This window comes from Mustelus asterias, chromosome 11, assembly GCF_964213995.1.
Source record: "Mustelus asterias chromosome 11, sMusAst1.hap1.1, whole genome shotgun sequence".
NCBI lineage: Eukaryota > Metazoa > Chordata > Chondrichthyes > Carcharhiniformes > Triakidae > Mustelus > Mustelus asterias.
This window is the reverse complement of record NC_135811.1, coordinates 85,875,440-85,901,548: the sequence shown is the minus strand read 5'-3', so window position 1 is coordinate 85,901,548 and position 26,109 is coordinate 85,875,440. Positions and strand designations below refer to the sequence as shown.

General features: G+C 45.5%; 1 protein-coding gene across 2 annotated transcripts in view; it reads right to left on the bottom strand.

Annotated features, from left to right (window-relative positions):
* smarcd2 (SWI/SNF related BAF chromatin remodeling complex subunit D2) overlaps positions 1 to 25,717 on the bottom strand; it is a 63,181-nt gene extending 37,464 nt beyond the window's left edge. Inside the window, exons 1-6 of one of the 2 annotated variants that reach the window (XM_078223893.1) lie at positions 25,637 to 25,717; positions 24,806 to 24,963; positions 13,969 to 14,153; positions 9,333 to 9,375; positions 7,828 to 7,950; positions 4,174 to 4,293 (exon numbers count right to left, since the gene is read on the bottom strand). In XM_078223893.1, coding sequence (XP_078080019.1) covers positions 4,174 to 4,293; positions 7,828 to 7,950; positions 9,333 to 9,375; positions 13,969 to 14,153; positions 24,806 to 24,946 — 612 coding nt within the window. In that variant the 5' untranslated portion in view covers positions 24,947 to 24,963; positions 25,637 to 25,717. Of the gene's footprint in view, positions 1 to 4,173; positions 4,294 to 7,827; positions 7,951 to 9,332; positions 9,376 to 13,968; positions 14,154 to 24,805; positions 25,359 to 25,636 lie in introns of those variants that run through there. The other variant, XM_078223892.1, reaches the window with a different exon arrangement.
* Positions 25,718 to 26,109: the final 392 nt, after the last annotated feature.

Sequence of the window (26,109 nt, the reverse complement as noted above, 5' to 3'; positions counted from 1 at the left end):
ACTGCTGCCTCACAGCGCCAGGGACACGGGTTCGATTCCCGGCTTGGGTCACTGTCTGTGCGGAGTCTGCACATTCTCCCCATGTCTGTGCGGGTTTCTTCCAGGTGCTCCGGTTTCCTCCCACAGTCCGTAAGATGTGCTGGTTAGGTGCACTGGCCGTGCTAAATTCTCCCTCAGTGTACCCGAACAGGGGCCGGAGTGTGGCAACTAGGGGATTTTCACAGTAACTTCATTGCGTTGTTAATGTAAGCCTGCTTGTGACACTAATAAATAAACTTTAAACTCTTTGGCCCTGATCCACATGTTATTTCTATTGTGGGATTTTATGCAAACTGAATTGGGTCTTTCATTTCAAATACGCACAGGTATTCAACTTTCAGCCAACTTTGCAAAATATAGAAGATGCAATTTGTAAATCTATTCAAACCAACCCAGCATTTTATTGTGAGGAACACATATCTGATTACTGCTTGGATTTGAGATTCTTCTAATTGCCAGTTACAGTCCTATTATGTATGACTTCAACACAGTCTCTCAACTGAAGTCTTACAGCTAACCCTCGACTGGACAGTTAATAGCCTCACTGTGATCCAATACCAAGTAGTCACTAACCTCCCTGAGACCTGGTGCCAGGTAGTTACGCTTTTTATAAACAACATGTAGATCTGTAGTGTTCACTTAAAAGAATTCTATTGCACAAGCCCCTCTAATAGCTTCACTGTCAGGTACTCATTCCAAAAAAAGAACACCGGTACTCTGGAGCCAAATTTTTGTCTTTATGTTTTGGGGAGGTGTATTTTTGTCTGCGAATGACCACAATTCTGCTTTGGAGGAAATGCGACATTCCTCCGCATTCCTGAATGTTATTATTAAGGGAAGGTTCACTTAACATATTGATGGGATGAAAGGCTTATCTTAGGAAGAAAGCTTGAACATGTTGAGTCTATACCCATTAGGGTTTAGAACAATAAGGGGTGATTCTATTGAAACATATAAGCTTCTGAGGCATCTCGGTGGCACAGTGGTTAGCACTGCTGCCTCACAACACCAGGGTTCAATTCCGGCCTTGGGTGGCAGTGTGTGGAGTTTGCACATTCTTCCTATGTCTGCCTGGGTTTCCTCCGGGTGCTCCGGTTTTCTACACAGCCCAAAGATGTGCAGGTTAGGTAAAATGGCCGTGCTAAATTGCTCTTTAGTGTCCAAAGGTATGTATGTTAGGTGGATTTGCCATGGTAAATGTGCAGGGTTACATGGATTGGGTGGAGGGAGCGCCTGGGTTGGATGCTCTTTCAGAGAATTGGTGCAGACCCAATGGGCCGAATGGCCCCTATCTGCACTGTAGAGATTCTATGGGACTTGGCACCTTTTTCTCTAGTGAGGATGACTATAACTAGGGACACAGTTTAAGAGTAAGAGGTCTCCATTTGAAGAGAGAGATGAGATTTCTCTCAAAGGGCTGTTAGTCTGTGGAATGCTCTTCCCCAGGGAGCAGAGAAGACGGGGTCATGAACTTATTCAAGGCAGTTAGATACATTTTTGACAGACAAGGGAGTCAAGGATTATGGCAGGTGGGGGTGCAGAAAGGAAAGTGAAGTTGAGATCACAACCAGAACAGCCATGATCTTACTGAATGGTGCAGCAGGCTCAAAAGGCCAAATGACCTCCCCTTAGTCCTATGTTGCTATGCTTGTCCAGTGGAGCTGGGTTTCTAAGCCCATTAAAAGCACAATAGTTTTGAGAGTTTACGAAGAAAATGGAAAACATGCTGAGGAGTCTGAAAGTTAAGTGTGTTAACACCTTCAAATAGCCTTATTCAGTACTGTATTATAATGTCGATGTATTTTTTAACGCAGTGATTCATCATTGGACATCAATTTGATGTCCTTCAAAAGTAAGTTGACCCTTCCATTAACTAGCCTTGTGCATTTACTCACATGCATTACAGTGCTTTTCCAATGGAGAAAGAGTCATTATACAATGAAAGATGTTACACAATGTCCTGTCAGCCTGTGCTGTTCTCTTTTCTATTGTGATTTTAATGGCCTTGGTTTTGACACTTGAAAAAAAATCTAAACTTGAAAAAAGTCGAACCACCTTACACTGATCGACAGACACTCTGCTATTAAATCGAAGGAAGCAGCTTCTGTTCTTTCTTTCCCAGAGAGCAGTCTATTGTTTGGACAGCTGCAACAAGGCGTTCGATAAGGTCCCCCATGCAAGGCTTCCAGAAAAAGTGAGAGGGCATGGGATCCAAGGGGCTGCTGCCTGGTGGATCCAGAACTGGCTTGCCCAAAGGAGGCAGAGAGTGGGTATAGATGGGTCTTTTTCTAAATGGACGTTGGTCACCAGTGGTGTGCCCCAGGGGTCTGTTCTGGGACCCTTGCTGTTTGTCATTTTCATAAATGACCTGGATGAGGAAGCGGAGGGATGGGTTGGTAAGTTTGCCGACGACACGAAGGTTGGTGGGGTTGTGGATAGTCTGGAGGGATGTCAGAAGTTACAGAGGGACATAGATAGGATGCAAGACTGGGCGGACAAGTGACAGATGGACTTCAACCCAGACAAATGCGTCGTGGTCCATTTTGGCAGGTCAAATGGGATGAAGGAGTACAATATAAAGGGAAAGATTCTTAGTACTGTAGAGGATCAGAAGGACCTTGGGGTCCGGGTCCATAGGACTCTGAAATCGGCCCTGCAGGTGGAGGAGGTGGTTAAGAAGGCGTATGGTGTGCTGGCCTTTATCAATCGAGGGATTGAGTTTAGGAGTCCAGGGATAATGATGCAGCTATATAAGACCCTCGTCAGACCCCACTTGGAGTACTGTGCTCAGTTCTGGTCGCCTCACTATAGGAAGGATGTGGAAAAGATTGAAAGGGTGCAGAGGAGATTTACAAGGATGTTGCCTGGATTGAGCGGCATGCCTTATGAGGATAGGCTGAGGAAGCTCGGTCTTTTCTCCTTGGAGAGACGAAGGATGAGAGGAGACCTAATAGAGGTGTATAAGATGTTGAGAGGCATAGATCGGGTGGACTCTCAGAGGCTTTTTCCCAGGGTGGAAATGTCTGCTACGAGAGGACACAGGTTTAAGGTGCTGGGGGGTAGGTACAGGGGAGATGTTAGGGATAAGTTTTTCACACAGAGGGTGGTGGGCGAGTGGAATCGGCTGCCATCAGTGGTGGTGGAGGCGAACTCAATAGGGTCTTTTAAGAGACTCCTGGATGAGTACATGGAGCGTAATAGGATGGAGGATTATCGGTAGGTCTAGAAGGTAGGGATGTGTTCGGCACAACTTGTGGGCCGAAGGGCCTGTTTGTGCTGTAGTTTTTCTATGTTTCTATGTTCTATGTAACCATTATCAATGCTTGACTGAGTTTAGAGAACTAACGGATATCAGCACAGTAGGTGTTTCATTCATCTAAGAATGAATGACAGTTTCAAGATGTTATAATAACAGCTTGTCCCTTTGACATGGCTTCTGGTTTGTTGACACAAGCTAAGCATTACAAGTATTATGAGTTTTCTTTACATGGCAGAATGCATTTTTGTTAGTATCAATGATATGGAGGCCTTTATTAGATGGTGAGAAGTTGTAAGAATGTAAATTATTTTCAACTGATATTACATGTAATCTAAGAACTGTACATATGTAGTCCACAGTAGGTGAGTGGCTATAGAGGATATGGCAGTGGGGGGTGCATAGAGGTGCCACTGTGTGATCTGTGGGAGCATGAAGGATACATGGGGACATTGAGGTGACGTGGATGATCTGAAGAGCCATAGAGGGGTGAGTGAGGGTTATGGGGCCTTTGAACACTGTTGGGAGCTGGAATAGTGTGCAGAAGGCTGGTTCTGAGGTGGGCCTTCTAACCAGCCCGCCTCCTCACCCACACTCCTCACCCACTGAAGTGTGACTCACAAAATACACTGTGAACCTGACCGCCTGATGAAAAGACAAAAACATGCGTGAATTCACACGTAGGCCAGGTGTGTGGTTTGCAAGTTATGGAAGTGCACAGGTTAAGTTTTCCCAGGCCCAGAGGAAGATTTGGCCCCTGGTATTTATAAAAGCAAGCATACTGGCACGTCACAAAGAAAACAATCTTTGCCATTAGTATATTTAAGATCACCGTATAGCACAGGTACCAGGCACAGGGCAGAATCAATCCCACCTACATCGTCAAGTAGCTTTCCCTCCACTCGAAGCTCCCACGATGCAACAGTTTCTCCTTCATCACCCTCGGGTTTGGCTGGACTGAAGGTGTTGGAGATGTAGATCCTCAGTTTGCGCTTTTGCTGAAATGGAGAAAACAGAATGTCTCAGAAACATTCCAGTGCGGGGCATCTGCAAGTAATATCAGGCCATCTGTTAATCCTCCCAGCAGTCTTTGTAAGATCAAACAATTTCAGGTTGATGACCTTTCACCAGAAAAGAAATGGCCTTTTAAAAAAATTGTATTCATTTACGGGATGTGAGTTTGGCTGGCTGGGCCCAGCATTTATTGCCCATCCCTACCTGCCTTCCATTTCAGAGGGCATTTAAGAGTCAACCACATTGCTGTAGCTCTGGAGTCACATGTAGGCCAGACTGGGTAAGGGGTGGCACAGTGGTTACAGCTCCAGGGACCCAGGTTCAATTTCGGCCTGGGTCACTGCCTGTGTGGAGTTTGTTTGCACATTCTCTCCGCGTCTGCGTGGGTTTCCTCCCAGTGCTCCGGTTTCCTCCCACAATCCATAGATGTGCGGGTTAGGTTGATTGGCCATGCTAAATTGTCCCTAGTGTCAGGGGACTGGCAGGGTAAATGTGTGGGGTTACGGGAATAGGGCCTGGGTGGGATTGCGGTTGGTACAGACTCAATGGGCCGAATGGCCTCCTTCTGTACTGTTGGGATTCTATGATAGATTTTCTTCCCTAAAGGACATCAGTGAACCAGATGTGTTTTTACAACAATCAACAATGGTTTCATGGTCATCAGTAGATTCTTAATTCCAGATTTTCTTTGTTGAATTCAAATTTCACCATCTGCCACGGTGGGATTTGAACCCTGGTCCCCAGATCTTGCTCTGGGGCTCTGAATTCCTAGTCCAGTGGCAATACAACAATGCCACTGCCTCCCCCTAATCCTTTTCATTTAACAGGTTTTAAACAAAAACAGTCAGAGAAGGAGAGGAGGAAATAACAAAGGGGAAGGTCTGTGACAAGGTGGATTGCAAGGACGATTCAATGCCAAAGGTGGCGAAGGTGGTAAGGGAATGGTAATGGGACAAGAAACAAAAGCCGCAGCCAAGAGGACGTGTAAATGGGAATAGCAGAATCATTATCAGGAGCTGCAATCAGAAACAAAAAGGAAAAGTGGTTTGATCTGAAATTGTTGAACTCAATGTTGAGACTGAGTGGTTGTGAAATATCCATCAAGAGATGAGGTGCCGTTCCTCACATTGAGCTTCACTGGAACAATGTAGGAAGCCGGGAACAAAGGAGTCAGAGTGGCGGAAAATTAAAATGACATGAGACCGGAAACTCAAGGTCACTCCCTGCACTAAACAAATGCGTCGCATTGTTACCCAATCTATGGGTGCTCTCCTCTATGTCGAGGAGACCACATTGTAAGACATACAAGTAAATCATTGTTTCATTCAGAGGTAGTGTTGGAGCCCATGAATAATGGGAAGGGAGGAGGATGGGAAGGGAGGAGGTAAAAGGGCTGGTGTAACATCTCCTGTGCAGTTGTCATGGGAAAGGCAGTTGGTGCTGGGGGTGAGTAAGGAATGGGCCAGGGTGTGGGGGAGGGAATGGAGGAATGGTCCCTTTATAATGCTGAAACAAGAGGAGTAAATCACACTGGAGTGGTGGAAATGGTGGTGGAGGGGGGTGGGGTGATCAGTTGAATGTGAGGCTAATGGAGTGAGGTCAAGCATCATGATTTTGGGAGAGGTGGGAATGGGGTGAAAAGTCAAAGTGCAGGATAAGGACAGACATAGCTGAGGGACCTGTCAAACACAGTGGAGTAGGATCTTCAATTGGGGGAAAAAGGAAGATGTATTGGAAGTGCTGGTATGGGACGTGGTTCCAACGGATGTGACGGAGAAACTGGAAGAATGAAATACAGAATGTCAGGGAATATAGTCAAGATATCTATGGAAGTCAGTTGACATCATGAAAGCCCAACTCAAATTATGCATCCTCATAGAAATCATAGAAACCCTACAGTGCAGAAGGAGGCCATTCGGCCCATCGAGTCTGTACCGACCACAATCCCACCCAGGCCCTACCCCCACATATTTTACCCACTAATCCCTCTAACCTACACATCCCAGGACACTAAGGGGCAATTTTTTAACCTGGCCAATCAACCTAACCCGCAAATCTTTGGACTGATGACACATCCTCGAATTAGGAACATTAGACAATCTGCTGCAATTTAACATCTTGCTCATGACAGCAGGATGCTTTTGATCAAACATTTGTTCATTGCAATAAGAAGACCATTCTGTGATTACCTGACATCTGCTTTTCCTTCAGCTGAAGTGGAAAACTGTACGTCATGTATTCAGCAGATCAGCAGACCTATTTAAATAATGGACAGCATGGGGGAGCTATGGAGCTCAAACGTGAACAAGGGCGGCATGGTGGCACAGTGGTTAGGGCTGCATAATGGCATAGTGGTTAGCACTGCTGCCTCATGCGCCAGGGACCCAGGTTCAATTCTGGCCTCGGGTCACTCTCCATATGGAGTTTGCACTTTCTCCCTGTGTCTGCGTGGGTTTCTCCAGGTGCTCTGGTTTCCTCCCCTGGTCCGAAGATATGCGGATTAGATTGATTGGCCATGCTAAATTGACCCTAGTGTCAGGGAAATTAGCAGGGTAAATGTGTGGGGCTCCGGGAATAGGGCCTGGCTGGGACTGTGGTTGGTACAGTTTCGATGGGCGAAATGACCTCCTTCTGTACTGTAGGGATTCTATAATAAATCCAGGTGGAAAGGAACCCAGTTGTGAACCTGCAACTCACATTTGGCAAAAAAAAGACCTCCCTCCTCAGCACCATGTTAGTGAATTAGGCGGCATGGTGGCACAGCGGTTAGCACTGCTACCTCACAGCGCCAGGGACCCAGGTTCAATTCCGGCCTCAGGTCACTGTCTGTGCGGAGTCTACACGTCCTCCCCGTGTCTGTGTTGGGTTTCCTCCTGGTGCTCCAGTTTCCTCCCACAGTCCGAAAGACATGCTGGTTAGGTGCATTGGCCATGCTAAATTCTCCCTCAGTGTACCCGAACAGGCGCCGGAGTGTGGCGACTAGGGATTTTCACAGTAACTTCATTGCAGTGTTAATGTAAGCCTACTAGTGACAATAATAAATAAACTTTAACTTTAAAATTGTGTTTACTGGATACCTCAATCTGGCAGGAAGTTTAGACACAGTAAGAAGTTTAACAACACCAGGTTAAAGTCCAACAGGTTTATTTGGTAGCAAAAGCCACAAGCTTTCGGAGCCTTAAGGCTCCGAAAACCTGTTGGACATTAACCTGGTGTTGTTAAACTTCTTACTGTGTTTATCCCAGTCCAACGCCGGCATCGCCACATCAGGAAGTTTAGACACCAGTGAAACAGTTAATATGAAGATCATTTTTGTTAATGTTTTAATTAGATGGCCTTTTACTCTGTGACTTATTTTGTTGAACGCTGTAAAATAGTTGTGAGATATCGCTGAAGCACAATGAGTGAGTCTGACCATGCAGGACATGAGGCAAGAATGCCACTTTGGAGATGACCAGTTAAAACAAGAGTTTACGATCCCAAAACATAATAGAATTGAGCTGTTTGAGGAACTGTACCATTAAGGGTTTCTTCATGGACTCTTGGATCTCCAGTCGTTTCCTCATGATAGTCTGATCCAGTTTGCGTTCAAAGGCTAAGAGGTCCATGTAAGCTTGGGATTCAGGAACAAGTTCTCGGATCTGAAAATGAGAAGCTAACAATATCACAAGGCGGCTTTGGACTGGGAAAAAGAGCAACTGTACAATAATTAGTTTCTTTCTGATGTTGCCTCTGAGACATATGGGGCGGGATTTTACAACCTCGCTTGGGCGAGGCTCTTGAAATCCCATCCAAAGCCAACGGAGGATTCCGTTCTGCGAGTCTTGCCCACACTGATTCCGGGGCAAGCAAGGCAGTAAAATTCCGGCCTTGGTTTTAGTGTTGTTTCCCGCTGGGTTGTCACCGAAGATAGCAAGGTGCAATAGTGCAAACGAAATATATTCACTTGAGAGTTCAAGAACATCCATTTATAGACCTTGCCTTCTCAAACTTTGACAGGAGAATATTTTGAATGATATACCAGGCAGGATTACTGATGCCTGGTCAGGGTTTTAAGCGTGCTCTCTATGGCACTGCATTAAAGAATGCCATACCCGAGATATCGGAGACTGCACTGAAAAAGGTGAGCCGTAAATTTAGTAGAGATTTTTAAACACTATCAAGGGTTTTGACAGGGAAAAATAAGCTCACTCCTGCAGTTGATGAATCAGTATTGAAAATTTTCTATTGCAGAGAGAGTGCTGGGCTAAGGCCAACTACAAATAAATAACAATTGTGGTTATAAGACAATTGCCACACACTTTCAGAGCTGACTTCACAACCACGAGGGGGGCATTTTCTATTGTTTGCCTGGTAGCTTCACCAGGTTGACTCCTCACCTGGCATACCCTTCTATACTCTTCATTGAACCAGGGTTGGTCCCCTGGGTAGATGGTAATGGTAGAGTGGGGGGATATCAAGTATAATTCTGCTGCTGCTGCCATTGGCTCACATTGCCTCACGAATGCCCAGTTTTGAGTGATTAGATCTGTTCGAAATCTATCCCATTTAACACAGTGATACTGTCACACAACATGATAGAGGGTATCCTCGCCGTGAAAGCAGGAGTTTGACCTCAACTCTACCACCTCACTCGCCACAAAATTGGCACAGGTGAGGGCCCGACAACAGAAATCTCCGTTGACTTCGGGCGGGAATTTCCGGTCTCGCCCGAGCGAGGCTGTAAACCCCCGCTCTTTGTCTCCACAAGAACTGTGTTGTGGTCACTCCAACCAAAACTGTCATGGACAGATACATCTGCGCCAGGTAGATTGGGGAGGATGAGGTCAAGTAGCTTTTTCCCTCTTATTGGTTCCCTCACCACCTGCTGAAGACCTAGTCCAGCAGCTGAAGTGTGGGGCACAGGAAACATCCTTCTGGAGAGTTTGCTGCTACTCAGTGACCTCAGGTGCCTCTGTTTGACACTCAAGACAATCATGCAGGAGTAATTCTCAATAAAGTATCAGCAATATTCAACACTTGCCCTTTGTGGTAGAATTTTGTCAGCCATCTTCCGTCTCTTCACACTGCAGACACCAAAGAGGCATGGTTAGGTAACAATACAGATTGAACATTTAAACATTAACGGAATACATGAACTGGTGCTCACAATACACAACATTTATTTATTTTATCATCATTGATATGTGTGTGCAAAATCAAGGACGTCTTTACAGGACGGCACGGTGGCACAATGGTTAGCGCTGCTGCCTTACAGGGACTCGAGTTTGATTCCCGGCTTGGGTAACTGCCTGTGTGGAGTTTGCACCTTCTCCCTGTGTCTGCGTGGGTTTCCTCCGGGTGCTCCAGTTTCCTCCCAAAGTCCATAGATGTGTGGGTTAAGTGGATTGGCCATGCTAGACTGCCCCTTAGTGTCAGGGGGACTAGCTAGAGTAAATGTATGGGGTTATGGAGATGGGGCCTGGGTGGGACTGCGGTCAGTGCAGACATGATGGGCCAAATGGCCTTCTTCTGCACTGTAGGATTCTATGATTCAATGATAAGATATTGTTTGCCCACTTTTGTAATTAGCTGTGGTGTAATGGTTACGTTAGTCTTTGCTCCCTCAAGCAACTACAAGGTAGAGGTCAGGCTCCCTCTACTCCATCTATTGGAAACTTCTTCAGTTATGTCGGATTATTCTTCTTCATGCTCTTTCTTAGAAGGCATTTCTGCCACATACTGACAGACTAGGGTGGCACAGTGGTTAGTACTGCTGCCTCACAGTGCCAGGGACTCAGGTTTGATTCCCGGCTTGGGTCACTGTCAGTGTGGAGTTTGCACATTCTCCCTGTGTCTACGTGGATTTCCTCCAGGTGCTCCAGTTTCTTCCAACAGTCCAAAAGATGAGCTGGTTAGGTGCATTGGCCATACTAAATTGCCCCTTAGTGTCAGGAGGACTAGCTAGGGTAAATGCATGGGGTTATAGGGATAGGGCATCCATCCGCACTGTGGGATTCTCTGATTCTATGGTAAGTCATGTTGTCAGTAATGGCTGACCAGGAATTTCTCCCATTCTTTACCACCTGCCATGGGCATCTTGGAAGGATTAGCAGGTTGATTATCCACCTGCTTGACCACATCATGCACACATCGTCTGTGGTAAACAGGTCCTGGAGTGTGGGTCGAACCCAGAGCTCCTGGCCCAGAGGCAGGGACACTACCCTCTGCGAGAACAAGACTTCACGCTTCTAGAAACTATGTATTGAAAAAGAGTGGATAGAGCTCTGGTAGAACAGTATTTCACCCTTTTGCTACACCTGGCAGGATGGCAAGACAGGGGTGGACAAATGTCCCGAATGATAATGGGACATTTGGCATTGGAGAACATCCCACATCATATCCAGAGTTTCCATCCTGTGTCACTGGATAGTGAGCAGGAGCAGGATTTGATTCCTTGCTTTATCCTGTCTTATATCCCAAATCCCAGGTGGATGGCATTTCACAGCACAGGAGGCCAATCAGCCCATCAAGCCTGTGCCAATCTCTTGAGATCGACACCAAGCCAAGAACTGAAACGTGGGCCTCACAAGCTTTCCCGTCTCCATTTCTAACCAGGGTACAGTTTGATCTTTTCTGTAATGACTTCAATCAGGCCATTGGGGTTGGCCTATTGGAATATGAACTCCCTGATTAAGATGGGCCCATCAGGAGTCTTTTCCTTGTATTTAACCGGGAGTGTCAGTTCCTCTGGCGCTCCTGAAGGTAGCTGTTGACTGACAGCACTGTGTACTGCTGTTGGAATTGTAAATAAAAGGATTCTGGTGAAGGGACTTCTGCCTCTGAAGACATATTACATTTTCCAACTTAACGCAGCTGAAAATAGCAATCAATATCTGAAAAACTGTAGCTTATTTAAAAAAACACTGATTGTACTTTTGAAATAATTAATAATTTTAAGCTATTGACTTGTTGGCCTCCCACTGATAATGGAATCACATTCAACTCATCCTAGGTTCCAGGCCAGATTGTGAAGATCCACACTGAAATCTGACAAGCACACTGAAGGATTAAGAGTTATTTAAACACTGTGTGTACCCATTCAGACTGCAGCATAATACTATCCCACTGGATTCAATCTAATGGTGAAATGTAAACTGCAGTGCTAACATACTGTGTCACCGTGAAAGATCAACATTTGAATTTTTGGCCACTGCTCTATACTGAAGTGCTCGGTTATAAACTGTTTGTCAGTAAATTAGATTCACTATGATCCTCCAAGTATTAGAATGAAGCAGGTTCGGGGATGGCTCACCGGGTTTAAGCAGTATAGCTATCTGCTGTTCTGTGATAATTAACAGCGTTAACAAAATGGCAGGGAGCTGGGAGGTGGAGAACCAAGCTTCCAGCTCTGGGTTTGATCCACACTCCGGGACCTGTTGACCACAGACGATGTGTGCATGATGTGGTCAAACGTACAGTTCAGCATCAAATAAAGATAATAATGCTGGAATCTATTACAATGGGAAGGGGATTTTCTCTGGGTTACACCAAGAAAATTAAAATTTTTAATGTTTTTTTATTAGTGTCACAAGTAGGCTTACATTAACACTGTAATGAAGTTACTGTGAAAATCCCCCTAGTCGTCGCACTCCGGCGCCTGTTCGGGTACACTGAGGGAGAATTTTAGCATGGCCAATGCACCTAACCAGCACGTCTTTCGAACTGTAGGAGGAAACCGGAGCACCCGGAGGAAACCCACACAGACACGGGGAGAACGTGCAGACTCTGCACAGACAGTGGCCCAAGCAGGGAATCGAACCCTGGTCCCTGGCGCTGTGAGGCTGTAGTGCTAACATACTGTGTCACCGTGAAAGATCAACATTTGAATTTTTGGCCACTGCTCTATACTGAAGTGCTCGGTTATAAACTGTTTGTCAGTAAGTTAGATTCACTATGATCCTCCAAGTATTAGAATGAAGCAGGTTCGGGGATGGCTCACTGGGTTTAAGCAGTATAGCTATCTGCTGTTCTGTGATAATTAACAGCGTTAACAAAATGGCAGGGAGCTGGGAGGTGGAGAACCAAGCTTCCAGTGTCGGTACTTTTATACTGCTGACAATTCTCAATGTTTGTAGAAGCTGACGACAACTTCACAGTAAACATGCCAGATTTTGGAAAAAAATCATTCATGGGATGTGGGTGATGCTGGCTGGGCCAGCATTTATTGCCCATCTCTAATTGCTCTTCAACTAAGTGGCTTGCTTGGCCATTTCAAAGGGAATTTAAGAGTCAACACATTGCTGTAGATCTAGAGTTCCATGTAGGCCAGACCAGGTAAAGACGGCAGATTTCCTTCCCTGAAGGACGTTATTGAACCAGATGGGTCTTCACAACAATGGTTTCACGGTCATCATTAGACTTTTAATTCCAGATTTTTATTCGATTCAAATTTCACCATCTGCCATGGTGGGATTTGAACCTGGGTCCCCAGAGCATTACCCTTGGTGTCAGGGTAACTAGTCCAGTGCCAATACCACTAAACCACTGCCTCTCCTCTGATTTGCTAAGTATGGCCACTTTTTTTTCATGCCTCAATATTCAGATTTAGCAAATCTGCGTTTTCATTACTGTTAATACCCATTGTGGTCACATATTCCAGCCTAAATGCTGCTCAACCCCATTTCAACAGCGATACACATGATGTTGAGCTATCTATATGTCCAGAGAGTAGAGTGAGGCAATCCTTTTCCCGAAGGGGCCTTGCAGAGGGATGCGGCCTACATTTATACACAGTAAAGGAAATTAAAGTAACTCATTACAGCACTTCTAGATTTGGTAAAGAACTTATGACATGCCTTATTTCTTTTGCCAAGTTTCAGTCAATTCTGTTCCCTCCCCTCTTATAAAACTGACTCCATGCTGGGGCAATATTCCATAGGTGCTTATTGCGCTCCCAGTACCATTACCGTGTGCTAATATATTTTTATTTGTCGACAGCCTTGACATTGTAATTGGGCAGTCTGCTGCCACTTCAAAAGACACCATGATACTTTTATATGGTCACCGGACCAGCTGTCAGGAGCGGAAACATTGGGCTAACATTCTCCGCCAAAGCTCAGAAGTACTGCAGCATCCTACCCCGCCAATAGGGCAGCACGATGGCACTGTGGTTTAGCACTGCTGCTTCACAGCGCCAGGGACCCGGGTTCAATTCCAGCCTCAGGTCACTGTCTGTTTGGAGTTTGCACATTCTCCCCGGGTCTGCGTGGGTTTCCTCCGGGTGCTCTGGTTTCCTCCCACACTCCAAAGATGTGTGGGTTAGGTGGATTGACCATGCTAAATTGCCCCTTAATGTCAGGGGGATTAGCAGAGTAAACGGGTGGGGTTACAGGGATAGGGCCTGGGTGGGATTGTGGTCGGTGCAGACTTGATGGGCCAAATGGCCTCCTTCCGCACTGTAGGGATTCTATAGACATGGCAGCAAAGCTGCAACCTTCTTGATCTGTATGACTCATGCACAAATTGGATAACTGCAGACACATTGGGGATTATACATGATAATCGACTTTATAAATTTTAAAGCATCTTATTAACTTGGCTGTCCTTTTGAAAAGGAGTGAAGGAAGTATTTTGTTTGCTGTACGGAGTGAAATGCCCCCCTACCCCCCGTTCCTTACCCTCTCCCGCGATTCTGCATCTGTGGAGGTTGCTGCTGTGGAAGGAGACGTTTACGAAACGGGTCCATCATTGGCTGCGGAATGCCTGGTCTCATGCCAGAGCCCCCCATGAAGGATGAGCCAGAGGGCATGCCCATCTGCATGCCTGGAATTCCCATGCGAGCTCCTGGTGGCATTCCTTGACGCTGGAGCGAGAGGAAAGGGGGAAGGCAAGAAAGTTTACTTAACATTGTCACAAACAGGCAATGCGCTTATGCTAATCGGTAACACCTTTGCAGAAGTACCAGGCAGGAGTGAAAGTGGCTCTTTTCATCCATGTCCTTCCTGACCAACCAGTCCAACTCTAAACTTTTTTGTGAGATATATTGAGATAAATTCCAGAGACCCAACATCAAACTGTGCTATTAGTCTCGCCACCAGCGTTACCAATGGGAGATTGTAGCTACAGAATCATATAACCACAGAATGGTTACCGAAGAAGGCCATTTGGCCCGTTGTGTCTGTGCCAGCCCACTGCAAGAGCACTAGTGCCACTCCCCACTTTTTCCCCATAGCCCAGCAAATTTTTAAACAATTGCCCAATTTCCTTTTGAAATCCATGCCGGAATCTGCCTCAGCCACACACTCTCCGGCACTGCATTCCAGATCGCTGCATTAAACATTTTTTCTCGTGCTGCCGTCGCTTCTTTTTGCCAATCATCTTACATCATTCTCAATCCTTCCACTGATGGGGAACAGTTTCTCCCGATGAGCTCCCTCCTGGAACCTCTTCCACATGTGGCTGAGGTCAGACAAGCCTCTGGTTTAGGTGCATAACGTTTATTTAGCGATTGTTGATACTTTTTTGTGGTTGTAATTTATAGCCACATAAAATCACAATTCCATAACAATTAAATCACTTTGGTTGGGGAAATGCATGAATTCCTTAATGCCATCCAAGCTGAAAGTCTAAAAACATGTGGAGACTTTGGAGAGGGTACAGAAAAGATTTACCAGGATGTTGCCTGGTATGGAGGGCATTAGCTAAGAGGAGAGGTTGGAGAAACATGGTTTGTTCTCACTGGAACGATGGAGGTTGAGAGGCAACCTGATAGATGTCTACAAGATTATGAGGGGTATGGGCTGGATAGTCAGAAGGTTTTCCTAGGGTGGAAGAGTCAATTACTGCGGGACATAGGTTTAAGGTGCGAGGGGCAAGGTTTAAAGGAGATGTACAAAGCAAGTTTTTTTACACAGAGGGTGGAGGGTGCCTGGAACTCGCTGCCGGGGGAGGTAGTGGAAACAGATATGATAGTGACTTTTAAGGGGCGTCTTGGCAAATACATGAATAGGATTGGAAATAGAGGGATATGTTCCCAGAAGGGTAGGGGGTTTTAGTTCAGACGGATAGCATGGTTGGTGCAGGCTTGGAGAGCTGAAGGGCCTGTTCCTGTGCTGTAATTCTCTTTGGTCTTTGTATTTCTGTTTAGATCCCCAATTCTCTCTATCTCAAGCCATGTTCCTATGATATAATTCCCTGCACCTCCACACGGTCTCTATAATTGGGACAGCACAGTGGTTAGCACTGCTGCCTCGCAGCACTAGTGACCTGGATTTGATTCCCGGCTTGGGTCACTGTCTGTGCGAGGTCTGCACGTTCTCCCCGTGTCTGTGTGGTTTCCTCCGGGTGCTCCGGTTTCCTCCCACAGTCTGAAAGATGTGCTGGTTAGGTGCATTAGCCATGATAATTTCTCCCTATACCCAAACAGGAGCTGCAGTGTGGCAACTAATGGATTTTCACAGTAACTTCATTGCAGTGTTAATGTCAGCCTAATGTCAGCCTGTGACTAAAAAATAAACTTTAACTTTAAAACGTAAGCCTAGTTGTGACACTAATAAATAAACTTTAAAGTTAATGCCCTATCCAACCCCAATCTACAATTGAGATCCTATGGGGAAAAATTTCTAAGACCTTAGCAGGGGTTCACATGCTTATTGGGCTTATTGCAAAATTGCATTTCTACCATTCACCATTCTCTATTACTTGCTGCTAACATGATTTTCCATTAAGCGATCAACTGCAAACGAGACATTGCTGATGGCATAATGTCCCATCAAATTTCTCCTCCTCATGTCCCCACAGTTCTGACAATTCAGCTTACGTAATTCACCCATGCTATTTTAATTCAATTTTTACATCACCCTATATCCCGCAATTCAAATCCCATGTGTACCCTTGCTCTGTATATTTGGATTTGATATCTGTTTTATGACACTGTAACTCTGTGGTCATATTTTCCCCATGTTCCTATAATTTAGATTTCTTATCATTGTTCAGTTTTCAATTTTCCTTATACTTCTATAATTCAATCATAGAATCCCTACAGTGCAGAAGGAGGCCATTCGGCCCATCGAGTCTGCACCGACCACAATCCCACCTGGGCTTATCCCCTTAACCCTATGCATTTATCCTAACTAGTCCCCCTGACACTAAGGGACAATTTAGCATGGCCAATTCACCTAACCCGCGCATCTTTGGAATGTGGGAGGAAGCCGGAGCACTTCTATAATGCTATAATCTCAAATCTGACTGAACCTTTTAACATCAACTCAGAAGCAAAATACTTCAGATGCTAGAAATCTGAAATAAAAACAGAAAATGCTGGAAATACTCCATGGGTTAGACAGCATTTGTGGATGAAGAAAAAAGTTTTAAGTTTATTTATTAGTGTCGCAAGTAGGCTTATATTAACAATGCAATGAAGTTACTGTGAAGATCCCCTAGTCGCCACAATCCGCACTTGTTCAGGTACACCATGGGAGAATTTAGCACGGCCAATGCACTTAACCAACACCTCTTTCGGACTGTGGAAGGAAACCAGAGCACCCAGAGGGAAACCATGCAGACACGGGGAGAATGTCTCTGCGGAGTCTGCACATTGACCCAAACCGGGAATTGAACCCAGGTTCCTGGTGCTGTGAGGCAGCAATGCTAACCACTGTGCCACCCAATTTTCAGGTCACTGCAGAATATTTTAAGCAAGTGAAAATGCTTAAGGCAGGGTAAGTGGTGAGGGAGAGGAAAGGAAAAGCGACATCGGGTAATAGGGAAAAAGGCAGGAGAGCTTAAATGACAAAATGGATGACGGGCAAGGAACAACAAGGTGGTAATGGGACAAGTGAAAAAAGCAAAAGATGGGCCCGGAGGAAGTATAAATGGGAAAAACAGAGTCATTATCAACAACGGCTGTTGAAAAATTGGGAGCCGTGGTTATGATTAGAAGCTGCTGAACTGCTGAGTCTGGAAGACTGTCAAATGCCTAAAGGAAAGATGAACTGCTGTTACTCCCAATTACTGTCGTGATCAATCTGGAGACCAACAAGGTTTTAAAAAAATACATCTTCCAGTTAACAACTGAACAGATAACTCAAGAAGCTTTCACATTTTAAGATGTTTGCTGTAACTAACAGACTAACGGACTATTGACTAAACACCAATTTGTCAGCAATTTATATTTTCAACGACAGAGCAAAATGTTATCCCTGCCTTTTCATGGGATATATGTGGAATATCTTCTTAAGGCTCCTCAGCTATCTTCCTGACCTTTCTCTGGTACATCGTTCACTGTATTGGTCCTGTTTCCTGCTTTCACCAGCAAGAGGACAAATTCAACACTTGTACTTCCAATTTCCATCTTTCCTGTTTTTATGCAGGGTCCATCTCTGGCTTCACTTCCCTGTCTTCTCTATCCCAGTTTCTGGGGGCAGACGATCAAACAATATTAGCCACTAACTCCCATGGCTATCTTTACTACACTTCCTTTCATCCAGCTTCCTGTAAAAGACCATTCCATTTCTTAGTTTCTCTGCCTTCCTCGCATCTGCTCTCTCAATGTCACCTTCCATACTGTAACTTCCAATGTTATCTTTTATCGTCAGCCAAACATTCCCTCCACTATGGTTGACAGGGTCCTCATCTCTGCCTGTCTCATTTCTCACATTTTTGCTTTCACCCTTTTCCCTGCCTTTTCAAGAACCACAGTAGTGTTCTCACCTTCTAACTCACCAGCCTCCACATTCCCTGAATCATCCTTTGCCATTTCCTCCATTCCCAGCACGACGCCACCACCAAACACATCCCTCCCCTTTCAACATTCTGACGGGACCACTCTGTCTATGAGACCCAGGCCCACTCAGTCCCAACACCCTTCCCATTTGAGGGTAGGGGGTGCAACACCTCCCCTTTTGCCTCCTCTCTCACTACTCAGGGTTTCTTCCAGGTGAAAGAGCGATTTACTTCAGCTTCTTTCAAGTTAGTATACGTTATATGTTACTCAGCGCTGCAGGAAAGGATGTCCCGAGGCATGGTACATTGGGGAGACCATGCAGACGCTACGACAGCGGATGAATGAACACCGCTCGACAATCACCAGGCAAGAGTGTCCTCTTCCTGTTGGGGAACACTTCAGCAGTCACGGGCATTCGGCCTCTGATCTTCGGGCAAGCGTTCTCCAAGGTGGCCTTCATGACACACGACAGCACAGAGTCGCTGAGCAGAGACTGAGAGCCAAGTTCCGCACACATGAGGATGGCCTCAACTGGGATCTTGGGTTCATGTCACACTATCTGTAATCCCCACGACTTGCCTGGGCTTGCAAAATCTCACTAACTGTCCTGTCTGGAGACAATACACATCTCTTTAACCTGTGCCTAACACTCTCTCCACTCACATTGTCTGTACCTTTGAGACTTGATTACCTGTAAAGATTCGCATTCCAACCATTATTCTGTAAATTGAGTTTGTGTCTTTATATGCCCTGTTTGTGAACAGAACTCCCACTCACCTGACGAAGGAGCAGCGCTCCGAAAGCTAGTGGCTTTTGCTACCAAATAAACCTGTTGGACTTTTACATGGTGTTGTGAGGCTTCTTACTGTGTTTACCCCAGTCCAACGCCAGCATCTCCACATCATAGGAACGTAGGACAGTAAGAAGTCTCACAACACTAGGTTAAAGTCCAACAGGTTTATTTGGTAGCAAAAGCCACTAGCTTTTGGACCACTGCCCCTTCATCAGGTGAGTGGGAGTTGTGTTCACAAACAGGGCATATATAGAAACAAACTCAATTTACAAGATAATGGTTGGAATGGAGTCTTTACAGGTAATCAAGTCTTAAAGGTACAGACAATGTGTGTGGAGAGAGGGTTAAGCACAGGTTAAAGAGATGTGTATTGTCTCCAGCCAGGACAGTTAGTGAGATTTTGCAAGCCCAGGCAAGTCGTGGGGGTTACAGATAGTGTGACATGAACCCAAGATCCCGGTTGAGGCCGTCCTCAGGACTTCTTACTGTGCTTACCCCAGGCCAACGCCGGCAGCTCTACATCATAGGAACGTAGGAGCAGGCCATTCAGTCCATCAAGCCTGCTTCACCATTCAGTTATATCATCTGCCTCAATACCACTTTGCTGCACTGTTCCCATATCCCTTGATGTCATTAGTATCCAGAAAGCTATCAATCTCTGTTTTGAACATGCTCAGTGACTGAGCTCCCACAGCCCTTTGGGGTAGAGAATTCCAAAGATTAAACCCACGCTCTGAGTGAAGAAATTCCTCCTCAACTCAGTCCCAAATGGCTTACCCCTTATTCTGAAGCTGCACCCAGCCCCCAACCCTGCACCTCCCCCCTCCCCCCTTCCCAGATTCACGAGCCAGAAGAAACATCTTATCTACATCTACCCTGTCAAGCCCTGCAGGTCCAGAAGATGTATTAACCTTCAAACTAATTAATTTTTGAGCACTACCTTTTTAATTATACTAATTTCTTTCAGTTTCTCATTTTGGTTCCCTAGTATTTCTGGGAGATTTTCTGCATCTTTCTCCCTGAAGGCAGATGCAGAGTAATTGTTTAGTTTTTCCAGCATTCTCTATTATTAATTATCCTGTCTCCACCTATAATGGACCCACATTTGTCCTTACTAATCTTTTCTTTTCACAGACCTAAAAAAGCTTTTACAACTCGCCTTTTTGTTTCTCAAAAGCTTGCAAATAATATCCTCTTTCTTTATCAGTTTCTTGGTCCTCCTTCGCGGGATTCTAAATTGATCCCAATTTACCACGTTTTCTGACAACCTTCTAATTCCCTTTGATCCAATGCAATTTTGTTTTTTTATTCACTTGTGGGACATGGGTGTCACTGGCTGGCCAGCATTTGTTGCCCATCCCTGGTTGCCTTGAGAAGGTGGTGGTGGTGAGCTGCCTTCCGGAAACATTGATCCAATTGTGTGGCTCACTAGGCCATTTCAGAGGGCAGTTGTGAATCAACCACATTGCTGTAGCTCTGGAATCACATGTAGGCCAGACAGGTAAGGATGGCAGATTTCCTTCCCTGAAGGAAATTAATGAACCAAGTGGATTTTTCGAGCAGTTCACAATGGTTTCATGGTCATCAGTAGATTTTTAATTCCAGATATTTTTTATTGAATTGAAATGCTGCATTTGAATTGAAATGCTGGATTCCTGGATTTGAACCAGGGTCCTGAGAACATTAGCTGAGTTTCTGGATTAATAGTCTAGCGATAATACCACTGGGCCATCACCTCCCGTGTTTTAATTTCTTTTGTTAGTCATGGTGGATTCACCTTTTCTATTGGCATTTTATGTCATAGACAAAGTGTATTTATTGTAGACCATGAAATATTTCTTTAAAAACCAACCATTGCCTGTCTATCATCAAATGTTTAGTGTATTTTCTCAATACAACTTAGCCAACTTGCCCCTCATACCATCATAGCTTTGTTTGCTCAGATACAAGACCCTAGTTTCAGGACGAATATATCACTTTCAAACTTAATGTAAATTCCTAACATATTATGCTCACTATTTCCTAAAGACTCCTTTACAGCAAGGTAATTAATTAGCCCTTTCTCATTACATAATACTAAATCTATTGTACCTGTTCCCTAGTTGGTTCTTCAACTTAACACTCCAGAAACACATCTCGTACACACTCTAGGAATTCATCCTCCACAACATTAGAGCTATTTAGGTTTACCATCTATAAACAAATTGAAGTCGCCCAATATTACTGTATTTCCCATGTAAATGCAGCTCTAATTTCCTGATTTATACTGCGCCCAACATTAGCAGTACAGTTTGTTGGCCTGTAAGTAACTCCCACCAATTCATGCTGCTTCTTACACTGATTCTACATTTCAACCCTTTGGTCTAAGATCCTCTCCCACTAATGTCAACCATAACTTGCAATGCTGCCCCATCTCCTTTCCCTTTTCGTCCACTCTTCCCAAATGATGAATATCTTTGAATATTCAGTTCTCAGTCTTGGTCGCCCTATAACCAAGTCTTTGAAATGGCATTGATGTCATTCCCATTTACAGCTATTTGTGCCTTCAAATCATCTACCTCATTGCGGAGGCTGCATGCATTTGGATAAGAGTGCCCATAACTTTGTATTCTAATATCATTCCACATCCTGATCCTATTTGGAGTCTGTCTTCATTTCACCTGCCTTTTAATCTTGCTTCTACTTTTCTACTTCTTGTTACCAGTTTTATTCCCTCCAATCGGAGTACCCTCTCAGAATCATAGAATTCCTACAGTGCAGAAGGAGGCCATTTGGCCCATCAAGCCTGCATCAACAACAATCCCATTCAGGCCTCCTCCCCATAACCCCATGTCTTTACCTTGCTAGTCCCCCTGACACTAAGGAGTAATTTAGTATGGCCAATCTACCCAACCTGCACAAGTTTGGACTGTGGGAGGAAACCGGACCACACGAGGAAACCCAAGCAGGCGCAGGGAGAATGTGCAAAGTCCGCACAGACAGTGACCCAAGGCTGGAATCGAACCCGGTTCCTTGGCACTGTGAGGCAGTAGTGTTAACCGCTGTGCCACCATGCCACCCTATCTCCCCGTCAATCTAGCTTAAACCCTCCCCAACAACATTAGCAAATCGCTCTGCAAGAATGTTACCCTCAGTTCTGCTAAGGTGTAATCCATCCATCTTGTACAAGTCCCACCTGCCCCAGCACCGGTCCCAATGCCTCAGAGATCTGATGCCCTCCCTCATACATCAATTCTCCAACCACAAGTTCAATCGCTCACTCCCCCTGTTCCCGTGCTTACTAGCATGCTTGGAGTGATCCTGAGATTGCTGCTTTTGAGGTCCTGCTTTTCAATTTCTTTCCTAACTCCCTGAAGTCTGCTTTCAGGACCTCATCCCTTGTCTTACCAATGTCATTGGTCCCAAAATGGACCACAACATCTGACTGTTCACCCTCCCACAGAAGAATATCCTGCAGCAACTCTGTACCATCCTTGACGTTGCACCAGGAAAGCAACGTACCATCCTGGAGTCATATTTACAGCCACAAAAAGCCTGTCTGTCACATCTTGAACTTTTTCCAGTTCCAACAAAATGTGATTGACCTGAAACTTTAACTCTGTTTCTCACTCAAAAGATGCTACCAGGCCAGCTAAGTATTTCCAGCACTTTCTGTTTCTCTGTTGTGCCTTTTTATTTCAGGACTTGTGACGGTTTAGAAAGGAAGCAAATTCAAAGCTGGGAAATTAGAGGCCAGTTAGTCTTGTTTCAGTTGGTAGACTACCAGTCTATAATATAAAATGAAATTACAAAGCACTTGGAAAGATACGAGTTCATCAGGGCCGGTCACATGAATTTCTAAAGGATGGTCATGCTTGACTAATTTTATAGAATTCTTTGAAGAATTCAAAGGTAAATTGAATAGGGCTTTATGTTTTGCAAAAAGAAAACTTGATATGAAATCAGCCTGATGGCAAAGACAATGGCACATGGAACAAAGGGAAATATGCGGACACGTACAGAGAGAGATGGCTGGGAGAATAGGATTGGCTAAAAACAGGGTTCCTGGACCCTGTGGTGAGATGTGGTGAGTTGCAATCTACACAGATCCATTTTGGTGCTGCCCTTATTGCCAAATACATAAACTGGATTTAGGATTGCCCATATTCAGATACTTTATATCCTCCCCACCATCCCTATAATTCAGACCCACTATATCCCTGTCTCTGTTACTCAGATCCCCTCTACCCCACTGTCCCTATAATTCACATCCCCTCTCTCTATAATTCACATCCCCTCTATCCCCCTGCTCCTATAATTCAGATACCCCCACCCCTCAATTCACATCTCCTCTATTTCCCCATTCCCTATAATTCACATCTCCTCTATTTCCCCATTCCCTATAATTCACATCTCCTCTACCCTCCTGTCCCTATAATTCACATCCCCTCTACCCCCTTGTCCCTACAATTCAGATCCCTTCAACCCCCCTGTCCCTGTTACTCACATTCCCCTCTCCCCAATTTCCTATAATCCACAACCCCACAATCCCCCACTCCCTATATAATCCACATCCCCTCTAACCTCTCAATTCACATCCCGTCTTTCTCCTGATAATCCACATCCCCTCTACCCTCATTCCCTATAATTCACATCCCCTTTAACCCCTCAATTCACATCTCCTGTCGTTCTCCCTATAATCCACATCCCCTCTACCCTCATTCCCTATAATTTACATCCCCTCTACTCCCTCAATTCACATCCTCTCCACCCTCTCAATCCATATCCCCAATGTCTCTTTCCCTGTGATCCACATCCCCGTCTCTCTCCCGATAATCCACATCCCCTCTACCCTCTCAATTCACATCCCCTTTACCTCCCAATCCGCATCCCCTTTCTCTCCCTATAATTCATATCCCCTCTACCCCCACAATCCACATCCCGTATCCCCTTGTCCCTATAATCCACATCCCCTCTAACCTCTCAATTCACATCCCGTCTCTCTCCCGATAATCCACATCCCCTCTCCCCCCTCAATCCGCATCCCCTGTCTCTCTCCCTATGATCCACATCCCCTCTACTCTCATTCCCTATAATCCACATCCCCTCTACCCTCATTCCCTATAATCCATATCCTCTCTGTCTCTCTCCCACTGTCCCTATTCTGTCTCTCTCCCACTGTCCCTATTCTGTCTCATTCCACTCTCTGCCTTGCCCTGGCTGTGCTGACCGCTCCCCCCTCCCTGGAGCCTCTGTAATGCGGGACATGTGATGGCGTTCATGTGCTTCTCCTCAGTTACAGTGCTGACCACGTGGGGGACGCGGCTTGTATCTATTTTTTTTGCGGGGGGACCGGGCTGCAGGGGGAGCAGTGGGATGGGGTTATTACCCCTCCCGGGGGTGGGTGTAGGGGAGGGTAGCTGCCCCTGTTGGGAGCCGATCCCGGCAGTGGGGAAGCTCCCAGCCTCTGCGATCTCCAGCAGCTTTCTGGATGCGACACCCAATGCGGAAGTGGAGCGAAACGGGAACAAAAAAAAACAACATATTAAGCAGGAAGGATCGGGGAGGGAGCTTTTATAGGCCGAGTTTTCCCAGTCCATCTCAACCCCAGAAATACAGGGAAGGGGGGGGGGGGAAGAGAGAGAGAGACCTGCCAGGGGGGGAAGGCAGTTCAAAAAGTCTCCTTCCACAGCCAGAGCAAAAAGCACTCGGAATAAAACAAAACCCTCTCTTACAGCTGTCCAATTTCACTTACACGAGTGTAAAACCAATATAAGCAGCCCTCCACCCACAAAAAGCAGTGTACATGAACCCCTCCTGCGAACAAAAATATTAAATTAGAAGGGTCACAATTAGATTGCACAGAATAAAAACATTGTTTCTATGTTTCTGCTCTTCTTCTGGTCCTGGGTTCTGAGATTTCCCATTGATCGCTGTAAATAAATCAATAAAAAAAAGACAGAAGTTGGGAAAGTTTTGCTCTTGGTTTTTAAGAGCTGGAGGGTGGGTAGGTACTCACACTGTAAGCGCCGCCGGGACCCATCGTCCGGAAGACTGGAGATTGCTGCTGCAGGTTCAGGGGCATCCTGACTCCTTGTCCTGGCATCGGATTCATTGGGTTCACCCCCAAGGAAGGGTTCATAGGACTCCCTGGATTCATGGGGTATCCTCCTCCTACTCTTGACGCCATCTTTTTCAAAGTAAGTGCATTTACATATATAGATTTTTTTTAAAAAACACAACAACAAAAAAAGACTAATCTCACTCCAATAACTCTTCCTGGCCCAGTTGTCACTTAGGTACAATTCACTCCTCCAGTTAGCTGATGGTCACAAAACAAGCCTCAGGGAGATGGGTCTGGTTTTGCTCCACAACTATTGCTGTCGGCTACATTAAGGCTTTTAACAAAAAAAAATCCACACAGCATTTAACAGGCACAAAGGTGTTTGGTGTCATCATTAGCCATGGATCTGCTGCAGAGCAATAAGCCCCCATTCTGCTGCCACTGACACATTCTCTGAAAGTCCCTCGGAACCAGCAAACCGTCCAAAATGATAAAGATCAGAGAGTGTGTGAGTGTGTGTGTGTTTTTGTGTGCCAGCGAGTCTTGTTTGCGAAGTGCTGCGCCTCCCGCCCACTCTGTGGCTTTTGGCAGATGGGTGGGGATTGCACAAGCAGGTTATAGCAGGGAACTAACTCATAGGCTGCGCGCCCTCTGTCTACACTTAGCAGGAGCACTCTACCCAAGCAGCCCTGAATACTGACTGTGCTGTAGTGCTGAACACAAAGCTCCAGGTAAAGTGCCCAGCCAGCAGAAGCTTCTGTCAGGGGAAACCTAACAGATCCCCACCCCCCCTCCCCAACTTTTTCCTCAGCTATTTCCAGCAAGCAGTATCTTTACATATTTCTACACCATCTTCAGCATTTTACAGTGGTTAGCACTGCTGCCTCACGGTGCCAGAGACCCGGGTTCAACTCCCAGCTTGTCTGTGCGGAGTCTGCACGTTCTCTGTGTGGGTTTCCTCCGCGTGCTCCGGTTTCCTCCCACACGTCAAAAGACGTGCTGGTTAGGTGCATTGCCCATGCTAAATTCTTCCCCAGTGTACCCGAACAGGCGCTGGAGTGTGGTGACAAGGGGATTTTCACAGTAACTTCATTGCAGTGTTAATGTAAGCCTACTTGTGACACTAATAAATAAGTGCATAAACTTACTAGACACAATAAAAGGAGGAAATCTCCACAAGCACAGCTACTCCAAAAATGTCTGCAGGCATAAATAAAAGCAGAAAGTGCTGGATAAACTCAGCAGCAGCTGTGGAGAGA